The sequence below is a fragment of the Colletes gigas genome, unplaced genomic scaffold (assembly GCF_013123115.1).
Source record: "Colletes gigas isolate AHSC1104 unplaced genomic scaffold, ASM1312311v1 Colletes_gigas_Sc00015, whole genome shotgun sequence".
NCBI lineage: Eukaryota > Metazoa > Arthropoda > Insecta > Hymenoptera > Colletidae > Colletes > Colletes gigas.
Genome location: NW_025106644.1, coordinates 293,774 through 310,585, shown reverse-complemented (window position 1 = coordinate 310,585; position 16,812 = coordinate 293,774). Strand labels below are relative to the sequence as shown.

At 30.5% G+C, this 16,812-nt stretch overlaps 1 protein-coding gene across 1 annotated transcript in view; it reads right to left on the bottom strand.

Annotated features, from left to right (window-relative positions):
* Positions 1-16,812, bottom strand: part of LOC122399879 — a 50,583-nt gene that overhangs the window by 22,875 nt on the left and 10,896 nt on the right. Inside the window, exons 5-6 of the mRNA XM_043400936.1 lie at positions 15,222-16,079; positions 11,590-11,926 (exon numbers count right to left, since the gene is read on the bottom strand). Coding sequence (XP_043256871.1) covers positions 11,590-11,926; positions 15,222-16,079 — 1,195 coding nt within the window. The remainder of the gene's footprint in view (positions 1-11,589; positions 11,927-15,221; positions 16,080-16,812) is intronic.

The following is a 16,812-nucleotide window of genomic DNA, read 5'->3' as shown; positions in this document are numbered from 1 at the left end:
GAGAAACGCGAAGTATGACTGGAATCTGGAAATTCCTGAACGTTTGTGCATCATCGGTTATACCCGGCGAAGCGGTTTGTGTTCCATCGTACACGTACCCACGCTAATTAAAGGGAACTCTATCGTGCGACGACACGAAGCTTTACTGAAGACAGTAGGGATCGAACACGTTAAATCGACCAAACTTCTCTTCGTATCACGCTACTGACCCTGGAGCGAAATATTCCATTGAAACACTCCTCTCCTAATCGGCTTGCAATAATTGCATTTCCGTCGGTAGTTGTTCGGTTCGGCGTAACTGCTGACACGATTAAAGTACATACTACGATTTAACGATGAAAGTTTAGAAAATTGTACGTTTTCAAAGACCGCGGTACGCGATATACGTTGTCCATGATTCCGTCGAAATCGACGTTGATTGCAGCTTAAAATAAAAATTAGCTCCGAAAGGGATCGATCGAAGTATTTTTACGGGATCTCGTTCGACTTTAGGAAACAAAGCGAATTTAATACGGAGGCTCCAGATCAGTGTTAGGCAAATTTTTTAATGATACAAATTTTAAATTTTTAATAAATTAAATTTCATTTGTTAGATTCGTAAATTAGAATTCATTAAGACGGTGGCCAGTAGTGTTTATATTTGGGAATTTTAAATATTTATTTTCGTTGCACACATTATGTCTAGAAGTCTTATCGTCTTTTCGATATTCTGACGTTGTAATAGTTATCCGATTAAAATAAATCTTTACAGAGAAATTACAAATTTCTTTAACTAAAAATAAACTGTTAATATAGAAGAGAAGTATAGAAATTGACATCGAAAAAGGATTAGGATTAAGTAATTATTAGTAATTATGCAAAATTTTAAAAAGTGATTCGAATAACTATTTTCAGATTGTTAGTTGGTAGTGAGAAACTCTTTTTTTCTCTTAATAGTTGCTCTAAAAGAATTTATTGCACTTAAAAATATTGACTACCTTGGACCATTTAATTAAAAATGAAACAAAAAAATTCAATTCGATATCATTATTGCAATGCTTTATTAGGACCACATGGTATTAGAAGAACTGATAATCTGCAAGAGATAAAAATCGTTACCAATAGATCAGCTTTGAAGAATACAGAACTTAAATATAGAGTTTCACTGAAATCTATTTAGTCATTTAAATGTAGTTGTTTTAATAAATATACGCCTCAACTGGAAAATTAAGCTTTTAGAGAGGTATTTGTAAATCCAACAATAAGAATAAATCAATTTTCTGACTGATATTTTCATTAAAGCGAGAAGTTGTGAATATGTCTGTATTAGAACTAATCGAAAGAAATTTGATGACAAAAGTGCAATCAGGAGAAGAAAAAATACTTTTCTTTTTACAGAGTTATGCAATTTCGTTGCAACTGATGCATTTGATAAAATTTTAATCCCTGAAATTGAATACAATCTACGTAGATTATCGATTTTTTGGTCGTTGTTCCTTTTTATTGAAATTTAAGGACTGCGAGAAAAGATAAGACGATGATATTTCGAAATTATTCGCGGCATGCGCAGTTCGCGTGTCTTGCGTCGCTTCTAATTAACTCGTTCAATTATCATTCCACGGCCACTTCCGCACGTGTGTGTGTTATTAAATTCCTGCACGATATTCGCCGAATGAGTGTTGGAAATGTCGTCGTAATATCTCTTCATAGTTCTAGAACTGATTACCGACAATATTACCATTCGAGGCGAAATGTGTGTATCAGGGATGTTCGATTCTCGCAATAGGAATCGATTCTCGAATAAATTCTGAATCGAAGCGACTAGAATCGATGCTGCATGAAATCGAACTCCGAAGAATCGATCTATCGAAAATCGTTCAAGGTACCACTTCATCAGTATACTATCGATTACTATCGAAATATTAATGGGTTATCGTGATTTATATAAACTTCGAAATCTTAAAATTTGCATATTTATAATTTATATTTAAGACGTTTGTTTTAATTTTGTAAATAAATGTTACCCAATTTATGTGAGAAATAACTATTTCAACTACGTTGAAAAAAGGAATTATTATGTTTTTTTTATTATGAAAAATAATGCAATAAGATTGGACACTTTGAATATTCGAACATTAGTGGTTTGTTTCTTAAGAAATTTAAAAAAATAAATACATTGCTCGTACTTGCATATTTATAATTTATATTTAAGACGTTTGTTTTAATTTTGTAAATAAATGTTACCCAATTTATGTGAGAAATAACTATTTCAACTACGTTGAAAAAAGGAATTATTATGTTTTTTTTATTATGAAAAATAATGCAATAAGATTGGACACTTTGAATATTCGAACATTAGTGGTTTGTTTCTTAAGAAATTTAAAAAAATAAATACATTGTTCGTACTCCATAAATTTAACTATCTCTTCATATTATGTTAATAATGTAGGTAAACAGTAATATCCAGAATGTTTTATTATCATTCATTTGGGACCATTTGCCATACTGTATACTTTATCCTTTCTTCATTTTCACATAAGAAATGTGTTTAATACGTTGGCTGCCTTGGTGGTCACTGGTGACTAAGGATGTTCGATTCTTGCAATAAGAATCGATTCTTGAATCAATTCTAAATCGAAGCGATTAGAATCGATGCAGCATGAGATCGAACACGGAAGAATCGATCTATCGAAAATCGATTTACGAAATCGTTCAAGGAACTACTTCAGTATACTAACAATTACTATCGAAATATTAATGATTGTGTTATATACAAACTTCGAAATTTTTAAATCAAATTTGCATATTTATAATTTATATTTAAGATATGAGAAATAAAAGAATTAATAATTGACAAAGTTTGCATTTGCCACCAGCACTAGTGCGGATGAAATATTTTCAAATAGTACTTTTTGCTTTGCGAGACACTAGAAATGCAAATTGTTTACAAAATTATTTAAACAAACTAATTGTTGGAACAAAGGAGCGCGGTTCAACTGCACGTCTTCCGTGCGCGATTCGGGTAGGCTCGGGAGCCTTCGGGGCGAGTCGGTTGCCGGGGCCGGAAGCGTGGCCCGAGAACAAAGGCAGTGGTTTTTGGTCGATGGTCGAGTGAACGCGTGTGGCTACATGGCCCATTGTAGAAACAAATATAAATATACAGTTACTCACAAAATTGAGCGTACACCTATGTAGTTAATAAAAACTGGTGGGAAAATGAACATAAACGGACATATTTAAAAGTAAAAACGTAATATTTATTTTGTTCATATATTTTGAAGGACAATTAGTGGAAAAAGTCTTAAATAAAATTTATTGTTCATTTCTATTTATCAAAAGCAACAAAACTGTTCTTGTTTTACTGTCACAAAATTGAGCATACAGCAGATCAAATTAAACAAAAATAACTAACAGATTTTATTTTAATATTTTGTTGCAAATCCTTTTGCATCTATAACTGCTCTCAAACGTTTTGGCATAGACTCGACTAACTTTTCTGTAGTCGAACACGGAATACTATTCCATATTTCTACAATTTTGCGTTTAGCATCTGTTTTATTACTAAAACTACAATTATTTAATTTTAATTTTAATTCTCGCCACAAATTCTCAATGGGATTAATATCCGGCGATTGTGGTGGAGTGTGTAATAATTTTGGCACGTTATATAGCAGCCACTCTTTAACAATATACGATGTATGTTTAGGATCATTGTCCTGTTGGAAATAATATATGGCTGGCATGTTTAATTTTAGAGCTGACGATATCAAATTTTTTTTCAAAATATCGAGATATTTTAGTTTGTCCATAGTTGTTTCAATAAATTCGCTATTACCGACTCCACTTGCTGCCATACATCCCCACAGCATTATTGAACCTCCGCCGTGTTTTACAGTAGGAACCGTATTCTTTTGATCGAACTCTGAATTCGGTTGTCTCCATACTATTATTTTTCCATCCGAATTAAATAAATTAATTTTAACTTCGTCGGAAAATATTACGTTCTTCCAAAAATTTATATCACAACTTACATATTTTTTTGCAAATTCCAAACGCTTGATTCTATTCACCCTTAGAAATATATGGCTTCTTCCTTGCTACCCTACCGTGATAGCCTTTATCATGTAGCACCCTACGAACAGTTTCTGTCGATATCGATTTTCTAATCCTCGATGAAACATCTGTTGTTAATTTTGGTACACTACTTTTTGGATTAATTTTAATTTGTCGTATTATGTACCGTTCGTCAGTTCCAGTCAGAATTTTTTTCCTTCCGCGTCCTGGTTGATTATGCAGTCTACCATTGTATTTGTAATTGTTAATAATTTTTTGTACAGTAGAGTGGGCTCTACCTATTATTTTTCCAATTTGCCTTAGAGATTTACCTTGACAATACAATTTAACAACTAATTTTCGCACAGAAATATCAGTTTCTGATCTTTGTGAAGCCATAGTGCAAATTTTCGCTAATAAACAATGACAAATGAAAATCAAACGTATCATAGCAACGGAACTATAATACTAGATACAATCGAATGAATTGTAAACCATGAGAAGTTTTACAAAAGTTAGTTTTCTAGTTACTAATAAACTGTACTCTCAATTTTGTGACGATAAAATAAGCATACTTTTGCAGTTTTTGTTAAACACAGATGAACAATCAATATTGTTCAAAAATTTCTTCACGCATTATCTGCTGAAATGTACAAGTAAAATGTATAATGCGTTTTTACTTTTAAATATGTCTGTTTATGTTCATTTTCCCACAAGTTTTTATTAACTACATAGGTGTACGCTCAATTTTGTGAGTAACTGTATATATTGAACTGTTTATCAGAGAGTGTTGTTAATTTTGTGAAGCCCCATAAATCCAACACTAATAATGGGTCATTCCACGTCAAATCGATCACTTTTTTCCCTCGATGTCTGGGATTTTGTTTAAAATTGAATATTATGTAAACTATACGATATTAAGGGTAGTTTAAGTCATCATTTTGCTGGTTTCGAATTTGTTTAAAAAATACAGGCCTCTGAAGTTTACGACTTTTGTGAAAATGGATTGTACTTAGGGATTTTTGTCTTGGAAACTATTCATCGTATTGAAATGTTTTTTTTTCAGTTTCGAAATAAATTTTGTTCCGAATGAAAAATCAATTTTGCAATATCGGAAATTATAAATAAATTTTTATTTTTTTGATTTATCATTATGGACAAAATTTATTTAGAAAAGTTAATCTCTTTCTAATAAAACTGAAAAAACACATCTCAATACGATGAATAGTTTCCAAGATAAAAATTACTAAAAGTACAACCTATTTTTATAAAAGTCGTAAACTTTAGAGGTCTGTACTTTTTAAATAAATTCGAAACCAGCGAAATGATGACTTAAACTACCCCTAATATCGTATGATCTACATCATATTCAATTTTAAAGAAAATCCCAAATATCGAGGGAAAAAACGATCAAGTTGACATGAAATGGCCTTAATATAATAGTATATTAAATAGAGAGGATGCAGTTGAAGTTTTTAGATGAATTAATGCATAAAAAAGCATAAAATTGAATTCAGTTTGTATGTTTAATTTTGTCTTATGATATTATTTTGTATCTCTAACAGTTTGTTGAGATATACCTTTTTAAAGAATTAAAAAAACACATTGAATAGTATATTAAATAGAGAGGATGCAGTTGAAGTTTTTGGATGCATTAATGCTTAAAAAAAAATAAGATTGTATTCAACTTGCATGTTTAATTTTGCCTTATTTTCATTCAATTCCTGTAATCCGATAAACGAAGCAGAATCTTCAACAATTAAAATAAAAATTTCTAATTTAAGGAATGGTCCTCAAACTAGAAATTGTGTGGGTAATGTGTAATATTTATTTTAAAGTTAATATTAATTTTTCCCTTTTTTACTTGGTGTCGTTTGTAAGTTTTTAAAGTACAAATTCAAGGACAAACACAAAAGTCATGTACATCACACTATAAGTAAAATGAAAGAAACTGCAATTTGGACCTTAAAAAAAAATTGATTGGCGTCAAAATCGGATATCCAAGAATCGATTCAAAAAAATCGAAAATCGTATTAAGAAGATCGATTCCGAATCGAACAATCTTAATGTGTATAGTGGCTTGCACTGAAAATCGTCCACAACCATTCTTTCCTTAATTCTGTTTATGGACTAGGAAAAGCTATGTTTCTAAAAACGTTGAAGATACAGCAAAAAATAAGGCAAAATTAAACATGCAAAATGAATACAATTTTATTTTTTTTAAGCATTAGTACCTCTAAAAACTGCAACTGCATTCTTTTGTTTAATATATTATTTCATGTGGTTTATTAATTCTTACAAAAAGGTATTATGCCTCAAAAAACTATTAGAGACACAAACTAAATTCATGAGACAAAATTGCAATTGCAAAAATAAAAATTAAAAACTACAACTACATCCTTTTTTTTTAATATATTATTCAATGTGGTTTTGTAATCCTTACAAAAAGGTATTATGTCTCAAAAACTACTAGAGATACAAAATAATATCATAAGACAAAATTAAACATACAAACTGAATTCAATTTTATTCCTTTTTATGCATTAATGCATCAAAAAACTGCAACTGCATCCTCTTTATTTAATATACTACTCAATGTGTTTTTTTTAATTCATAAAAAAAGGTATTATGTCTCAAAATCCGTTGGAGAAACAAATACATTCATGTGACAAAATTAAAGTAGCAAAAATTAAAATTAAAAACTGCAATTGCCATACTATGTTTCATTACACTATTCAATGTGGTTTTTTACTCTTTAAAAAAAGGTATTATTTCTCAAAAACTGTTAAAGATACAAAATAATGTCACAGGGTAAAATTAAACATACAAAACTGAATGCAATTTTATTCCTTTTTATGCATTAATGCATCTAAAAACTGCAACTGCATTCTTTTGTTTAATATATCATTTGATGTGGTTTTTTAATTCTTACATAAAGGTATTTTGGCTCAAAAACTGTTAGAGATACAAAATAAATTCATGAGGCAAAATTAAAATTGCAAAAATTAAAATTAAAAACTGCAATTGCATTCTATTTTTCAATATACTATTCAATATGGTTTTGTAATCCTTACAAAAAGGTATTATGTCTCAAAAACCGTTAGAGATATAAAATAATTTTACAAGGCAAAATTAAATATACAAAACTGAATTCAATTTTATTCCTTTTTATGCATTAATGCATCTAAAAACTGCAACTGCATTCTTTTGTTTAATATATTATTTGATGTGGTTTTTTAATTCTTACAAAAAGGTATTATGCCTCAAAAAACTATTAGAGATACAAAATAAATTTATGAAGCAAAATTAAAATTGAAAACTGCAATTGTATCCTATTTTTCAATGTACTATTCAATGTGGTTTTTTAATCTTTCATGAGACAAAATTGAAATTGCAAAAATAAAAATTAAAAACTACAACTGTATCCTTTTTTTTAAATATATTATTCAATGTGGTTTTTAAATCCTTAAAAAAAGGTATTATGTCTCAAAAACTACTAGAGATACAAAATAATATCATAAGACAAAATTAAACATACAAACTGAATTCAATTTTATTCCTTTTTATGCATTAATGCATCTAAAAACTGCAACTGCATCCTCTTTATTTAATATACTACTCAATGTGTTTTTTTTAATTCATAAAAAAAGGTATTATGTCTCAAAAACCGTTGGAGAAACAAATACATTCATGTGACAAAATTAAAGTAGCAAAAATTAAAATTAAAAACTGCAATTGCCATACTATGTTTCATTACACTATTCAATGTGGTTTTTTACTCTTTAAAAAAAGGTATTATTTCTCAAAAACTGTTAAAGATACAAAATAATGTCACAGGGTAAAATTAAACATACAAAACTGAATGCAATTTTATTCCTTTTTATGCATTAATGCATCTAAAAACTGCAACTGCATTCTTTTGTTTAATATATCATTTGATGTGGTTTTTTAATTCTTACATAAAGGTATTTTGGCTCAAAAACTGTTAGAGATACAAAATAAATTCATGAGGCAAAATTAAAATTGCAAAAATTAAAATTAAAAACTGCAATTGCATTCTATTTTTCAATATACTATTCAATATGGTTTTGTAATCCTTACAAAAAGGTATTATGTCTCAAAAACCGTTAGAGATATAAAATAATTTTACAAGGCAAAATTAAATATACAAAACTGAATTCAATTTTATTCCTTTTTATGCATTAATGCATCTAAAAACTGCAACTGCATTCTTTTGTTTAATATATTATTTGATGTGGTTTTTTAATTCTTACAAAAAGGTATTATGTCCCAAAAACTATTAGAAATATAAAATAAATTCATGAAACAAAAGTAAAATTGCAAAAATTAAAATGAAATATGTACTGCAATTGCATTCTATTTTTCAATATACTATTCAATGTGGTTTTTTATTCTTTACAAAAAGGTATTATGTTTCAAAAATCGTTAGAGATACAAAATAAATTCATGAGGCAAAATTAAAATAGTATAAATTAAAATTGAAAACTGTAATAGCCATCCTATGTTTCAATATACTATTCAATGTGGTTTTTTAATCCTTACAAAAAGCTATTATGTCTCAAAAACTGTTAGAGAAGTAAAATAATGTCACAAGGCAAAATTAAAGATACAAAACTGAATTTAATTTTATTCCTTTTTATGCATTAATGCATCTAAAAACTGCAACTGCATTCTTTTGTTTAATATATCATTTGATGTGGTTTTTTAATTCTTACATAAAGGTATTTTGGCTCAAAAACTGTTAGAGATACAAAATAAATTCATGAGGCAAAATTAAAATTGCAAAAATTAAAATTAAAAACTGCAATTGCATTCTATTTTTCAATATACTATTCAATATGGTTTTGTAATCCTTACAAAAAGGTATTATGTCTCAAAAACCGTTAGAGATATAAAATAATTTTACAAGGCAAAATTAAATATACAAAACTGAATTCAATTTTATTCCTTTTTATGCATTAATGCATCTAAAAACTGCAACTGCATTCTTTTGTTTAATATATTATTTGATGTGGTTTTTTAATTCTTACAAAAAGGTATTATGTCCCAAAAACTATTAGAGATATAAAATAAATTCATGAAACAAAAGTAAAATTGCAAAAATTAAAATGAAATATGTACTGCAATTGCATTCTATTTTTCAATATACTATTCAATGTGGTTTTTTATTCTTTACAAAAAGGTATTATGTTTCAAAAATCGTTAGAGATACAAAATAAATTCATGAGGCAAAATTAAAATAGTATAAATTAAAATTGAAAACAGTAATAGCCATCCTATGTTTCAATATACTATTCAATGTGGTTTTTTAATCCTTACAAAAAGCTATTATGTCTCAAAAACTGTTAGAGAAGTAAAATAATGTCACAAGGCAAAATTAAAGATACAAAACTGAATTTAATTTTATTCCTTTTTATGCATTAATGCATCTAAAAACTGCAACTGCATTCTTTTGTTTAATATATCATTTGATGTGGTTTTTTAATTCTTACATAAAGGTATTTTGGCTCAAAAACTGTTAGAGATACAAAATAAATTCATGAGGCAAAATTAAAATTGCAAAAATTAAAATTAAAAACTGCAATTGCATTCTATTTTTCAATATACTATTCAATATGGTTTTGTAATCCTTACAAAAAGGTATTATGTCTCAAAAACCGTTAGAGATATAAAATAATTTTACAAGGCAAAATTAAATATACAAAACTGAATTCAATTTTATTCCTTTTTATGCATTAATGCATCTAAAAACTGCAACTGCATTCTTTTGTTGAATATATTACTTGATGTGGTTTTTTAATTCTTACAAAAAGGTATTATGCCTCAAAAAACTATTAGAGATACAAAATAAATTTATGATGCAAAATTAAAATTGAAAACTGCAATTGTATCCTATTTTTCAATGTACTATTCAATGTGGTTTTTTAATCTTTCATGAGACAAAATTGAAATTGCAAAAATAAAAATTAAAAACTACAACTGTATCCTTTTTTTTAAATATATTATTCAATGTGGTTTTTAAATCCTTAAAAAAAGGTATTATGTCTCAAAAACTACTAGAGATACAAAATAATATCATAAGACAAAATTAAACATACAAACTGAATTCAATTTTATTCCTTTTTATGCATTAATGCATCTAAAAACTGCAACTGCATCCTCTTTATTTAATATACTATTCAATGTGTTTTTTTTAATTCATAAAAAAAGGTATTATGTCTCAAAAACCGTTGGAGAAACAAATACATTCATGTGACAAAATTAAAGTTGCAAAAATTAAAATTAAAAACTGCAATTGCCATACTATGTTTCATTACACTATTCAATGTGGTTTTTTACTTTTTAAAAAAAGGTATTATTTCTCAAAAACTGTTAAAGATACAAAATAATGTCACAGGGTAAAATTAAACATACAAAACTGAATGCAATTTTATTCCTTTTTATGCATTAATGCATCTAAAAACTGCAACTGCATTCTTTTGTTTAATATATCATTTGATGTGGTTTTTTAATTCTTACAAAAAGGTATTTTGGCTCAAAAACTGTTAGAGATACAAAATAAATTCATGAGGCAAAATTAAAATTGCAAAAATTAAAATTAAAAACTGCAATTGCATTCTATTTTTCAATATACTATTCAATATGGTTTTGTAATCCTTACAAAAAGGTATTATGTCTCAAAAACCGTTAGAGATATAAAATAATTTTACAAGGCAAAATTAAATATACAAAACTGAATTCAATTTTATTCCTTTTTATGCATTAATGCATCTAAAAACTGCAACTGCATTCTTTTGTTTAATATATCATTTGATGTGGTTTTCTAATTCTTACAAAAAGGTATTATGTCTCAAAAACCGCTGTAGAAACAAAATACATTCATGAGAAAAAATTAAGTTAGCAAAAATTAAAATTAAATACTATAACTGCATCCTATTTTTCATTATATTATCCAATGTGGTTTTTCATTCTTTACAAAAAGGTATTATGTCTCAAAAAACTATTAGAGATAGAAAATAAATTCATGAGACCAAATTAAAGTAGCAAAAATTAAAATTAAATACTACAATTGCATCCTATTTTTCAATGTACTATTCAATGTAGTTTTTTAATCTTTTATGAGACAAAATTGAAGTTGCAAAAATAAAAATTAAAAACTACAACTGTATCCTTTTTTTTTAAATATATTATTCAATGTGGTTTTTAAATCCTTACAAAAAGGGATTATGTTACTTTTGCAATAAATCCAACAGTTCAAAAGTTACGACACGTAATACTGTTACATAATGGTTTTCAGTTTGTTCATCTTATTGTTGTTGAAACAACTACATCTTCAATAATTTTAAATATTTTTACATGAAAAAATTGTGTATAATTTTTAAATATAGACAAGAATGTTATAGTTTTTTTTTTCTTCTTAAATTCCAAAGGACATATAAAAAATTGATGTCTAAATTAGAATACACCCCCTTAAGGGAAGGTTTGAGCGATGATTCTCATATTTTTAAAAAGTGGAAGGCATCGTTTGCATTGTACCTGATTTAATGGGCTTTCTCGCGACGCTTAGAGTTGGGTTCATCGACGTTTTGATTATGGATGTAGTGGGTAGTTTACTGCGTAACTGGTCGATCAATTTATCATCCCTGGGTGAATTCTCGGTGTCGCTGCCGCTGTCCGCGGAGCTGACAAGGGATACCATTGTGACGATATCGATTGCTTTCGAATCGATCGGGTTCCTTCCACGGCCAGCCGATTGGTTTCGTGATTTCCCGTCCTCGTCGTTTTTGCAAGAGCCCGTGCCCCAAAAACGTCTCTTCGCGCTCCTAGACCGTTTCTTCAACGGCGCTGATCTCACCGATCGTCCCGATGACACCTAATCACATTCACACGAGAAGCATGAAACGTTTTTTCCCTGAATTATAAAATTCTGCAAAAAAAAAAAATTGAAAAATTCGTGAAGGTGAAAATTCGTTTCTGAGGGCAATTTTTAAAATCTGTGAAAGATTGTTGGGGTCTATGTTTGTTAAGGGGTAAGACCACTGCAAAAACCTGAAATAAAGCGTTTTTTTGCAATTGTTTTTTTTTTATGGATGGCAAAGTAAGAGGATAATAATATTCAAGAATGTTATTAACCATGTTGTTAAGTGTTAAAAAAAAATATTTATTCAAAAATAGTGCAAAATGGCGACGCTGGAGACACTCTCGCGAGGCGTGTTTTGAATTTGATCTGAGAAAAAACAAAAAATTTTCTCTCAATCTACATGAGTATAGTTAGAGAAGTAGGTGATTTTTGAAACATTAATTTTCGTGTGATTGGCGAGCATTTGAAATAGAAAGTTCAATTTTGTACAAAACATAGGGCAATTATTTGTCAATAAATAATGTTAAAATTAACTAATCGAAGATCTCCTACGTATTTCTTTAGCTATACTTATGTAGATTAAGAGAAAATTTTTTGTTTTTTACCGGATACAAATTTGCATCAGAGTGCCTCAAATTCAAAACACGCCTCGTGAGAGTGGCTCCACCAGCGTTGTCATTTTGCACTATTTATCAATAAATAGTTTTTTTTAACACTTAACGATATGGTTAATAACATTCTTGAATATTATTATCCTCTTACTTTTCCATCCATAAAAAAAAAAAAATGACAAAAAAACGCTTTATTTGAGGTTTTTACACTGGTCTTACCCCTTAAATAATTTTGTGAATAGTATAATTGCGATTTAAACGCATTTTCATATGAATTCACAATATACAATGAATCATAAAATTATTGGTGAAAGTACTTTAAGCAATGCACATACTCATGTTAGTATGTATACAGGGTGTTCGGCAACCCCGGGGAAAAATTTTAATGGGGGATTCTAGAGGCCAAAATAAGACCAAAATCAAGAATACCAATTTGTTGATGGAGGCTTTGTTAAAAAGTTATTAACGTTTAAAGTTTCGCTCTGACTGAATTTTTTTCTCGAAAATGCGCAGGATTTCGGGGGCATGTCTATTCACCAAAAATGATTGTAATTGACCCCCGCAGCCGAAAATAATTTTTCCAGAGCGATTTGAAATTTTTTGTTTCCGTCGAAAAATTTCACGCCTTTTCGAATTTTTCTCTAGAAAGTGGGTGGGATTTTGGGGGTATGTCTATTCACCAAAAATGATTGTAATTGACCCCCGCAACCAAAAATAATTTTTCCAGAATGATTTGAAATTTTTGAATTTTGTCGAATAATTTCACACCTTCCCTATTTTTTTTCTCGAAAGTGGCCAGGATTTCGTGGGTATGTCTAATGATGAAAACTGATTGTAATTGACCCCCGCAACGAGAAATAATTTTTTTAGAACGATTTGAAAAATTTTTTTTCGCCAATAAATTTCAGCGCCTACTCGATTTTTTTTCTCGAAAATGCGCAGGATTTCGGAGGTATGTGTATTCACCAAAAATGATTGTAATTGACCCCCGCAACCGAAAATAATTTTTCCAGGACGATTTAAAATTTTTGAATTTAATTTTTAATAACTTTTTAACGAAGCCTCCATCAACAAATTGGTATTTTTAATTTTCGTCTTATTTTGGCCTGTAGAATGCCCCATTAAAATTTTTCCCAGGGGTGGTCGAACACCCTGTATACTGCCATTACGAATCGTACACGTGATCAATTAATTTTAACGAATTCTATATTACAGCCTGAAATTTGTCCAAATGATAATGTTAGGTATGTATTATGAAACCACTCTAATAATAAAAACTGCTAGAGCAGACTTTAAATTCGAAAATAGACGCTTTATTTATTTATAAAAAAATGTATAAAATAAACTATTTACATGGATGGATAGAGGGTACCGTAAACTATTTTTGCATAAAATTTAAAAAATCAAAAAATGAATTTTAAGAAGTGGTGGTGGGGGTAATTCGAAAGGTATCGATATTTAAAAAATTTTTTTTACATATTTTGGTGAATATAAAAATAGCTTGCATTCATTGTTTGAACTTTTTTTCGATATCTCTCATCGTTCACGGGATATTCGATGAGAAAGATAAATTTGCATTATCTTTAAGGGGTGATTTCACCCCTTAGATGACCTACTCTAGCTGTACACAAAGTTTCATAATTTATTGAATTTCCGAGATCCCGAATTTCCTTTGTTAGTATAACTTTAATCCCAACCTTTTTGGACATCCTGTAAATGTATTTATAAAAGAAAACGTTAACACTAGAACTACCGAAGTGATCAAAATGACCCATTCGTAAGGTCTACTAAAAATTGTACAAAATTTACTCGACTGGATTTTTGAAAATTTACCGTAGTTTTCTACAAAAGAACGAATAAACATTTATTTCCATTGTATTAAACATTTCTTCAAGTATCTATCGTTTTAACACATTGACTGCCAGACCAAAACTATACAATTCTTTGCGGGACCAAAACTTTGATTTTAGACAATTATAAGCTACATAACTCAAAATTTGTTTTACCATTTATTTTTATAACCTCACTAAAATTCATGAAATTCTGTTTAAATTTCAACTTTAACATTTCATCCTGAGAATTAATTGTTCTATTACAGTTCCATAGTAAAGAATCCTGTCACCCATATATGGATGACGTGGCAGTCAAAGTGTTAATTCCTTTAGTATAAATAAATACACCATAATTGTTGGTAGTTCTACTGTTAATTGAGTGGTTTGCAAAAGTGTTTCAGTTTAACATACATATACAGTGTGTTCGGCCATCTCTAGGAAAAATTTTAATGGTAGATTCTGGAGACCAAAATAAGACGAAAATGAAGAATACCAATTTGTTGATTGAGGCTTCGTTAAAAAGTTATTAACGTTTAAAGTTTCGCCTGTAAAACGGCAATCTGCAAACTGCTTGCGCGTGACAGTGGTTCTCACTCAGCATGAGAGCGTAGCTGTTCGCGCGTTGCCGTCTCACAGGCGGCACTTTAAACGTTAATAACTTTTTAACGAACCCTCAATCGACAAATTGGTATTCTTGATTTTCGTCTTATTTTGGTCTCCAGAATCACCTATTAAAATTTTTCCCAAAAGTGGCCAAACATCCTGTATATTTCATTAGTTGTCTGCCATAAATGTAATCATTCTTTCGTGTACAAGTGTAGTTTATTATCACAAAAGAATAAATTTTTTTTTAAATCACTGTACCTTTGTGGAGGCCGTGTCTATTCTGTTATCTTTGCAATCCGTGTCCGTCTTCTCCTGATCGTTATTCTTTCCCGAAGCTGGAGTACTCGATGGGTTGATTACGATATTGACCTGAACACGATTACTCGTCGAAGCATTTCCCAAGTGACGTTGCGGCGGTGCCGAGCTGGTCCTCCTCGATTTCTGTTCGATCTTCTGAGGTTCTATCATCTTCTTCAACGATGAATTTTTCTCGCCACATGCAACATCGGACGCGTTTCTCGCGTAAATATTCTTATCGATGGAACCATCTTTGTTCTCCGCGATATTGTTCGTAGAAGCAGTCTTTTTTATCGTCGAAGAAATCTTATTATCGCTTATTTTCTGATCAATCGTTTTATCATCTTCCGAGGATGATGAAATCGTTTTGTTCTCGACCGTGGTTCTCGTGCGTGCATTCCTCTCGATCGAGCCACATCTTATCTCCGACGGGTTCTTTGCGACCGCAGCTCTGTTGAACGTAACGTTATCTTTGCTCTCCAAGTTTTTTTGCGTCGGTGAGCCTTTTTCGCTCTTGGCGTCCGTGGTCAGTTTCTGCTGAGCAGCTTTGTCCACCACCGGACACCATTTCGATTCTATCGACGATCTGATCGGCTCGAGAAACGCCTTGTTCCCGCCGCTGTGAAAACTCGCCCGCTTTTGCTTGGCGGTGGAGAAATCGTCCTTCGACGTTTTCACGGCAACCGACGTCGAACTTTCATTTTTAATCGACGGCAATGACGAGGACAAATCGCGGATATTTGAGTAGTCGATATTCAACGACGACTTCTTCTTCGAGCTGGAAGGATGCTCGTCGACGTTCGAACTTCTGGGTAGTCGCTATGAACGAAAAGAAAGAACGAAAATACTGTAGCAGATTCGCCAGTGGCGCAAAACAATTTACAAATAAAATGTTTGTTGGGCATTAAGTTTTAACTTTAGACGTGATGCGTTTTAACATTTATTATATATTTAACTAGCATGCCCCGTCTCGGCTTCGTCCGACCTTGTGCAAAATCAATTTATGACCACTTTCTTTTTTTTTTTTTTTTGTTATTATTCACGTTTAGCTGCAGTACCTGGGGCAGGGGGCCCTATAACCTGCATTTAGGATAATTATTAGTGCCTGGTATATATTTATGTAATGTGGGGTTATGGTATTTCATGCGTTCAGGCTCGAGGGAAAACTTTCAAAAACCTCGTTTTCATGCGTCATGCGGTTAGTTTGATAGTGGGGGGTTGTTAGTTTAGGATGAGTCTGGGTGTTTTTATCCGCGTTTTTAGTGGGATGGTGATGGGGTCATAGTTCCCTAGCGTGGCTATTAGGGGATTTGGGTGATGTAGGTTGGAGATTTGAGCTGCTGCGGCCAGCTTCATGACATGCTCGCGAATATATTCTATTTGTGCTTCCTCATGCAATGAAGCAGTTGTGTGGCGATTCTCCGGTGATAGGGGTTTGTTTAGTATGATGCGGAGATACTTATTCTGTATTTTCTGAATCCTGGACAGGTGTGTGTTGGCTGTGGTGCACCAGATTTTCTGCTCCGTATGTCAGGATTGGGCGTACGCAGGT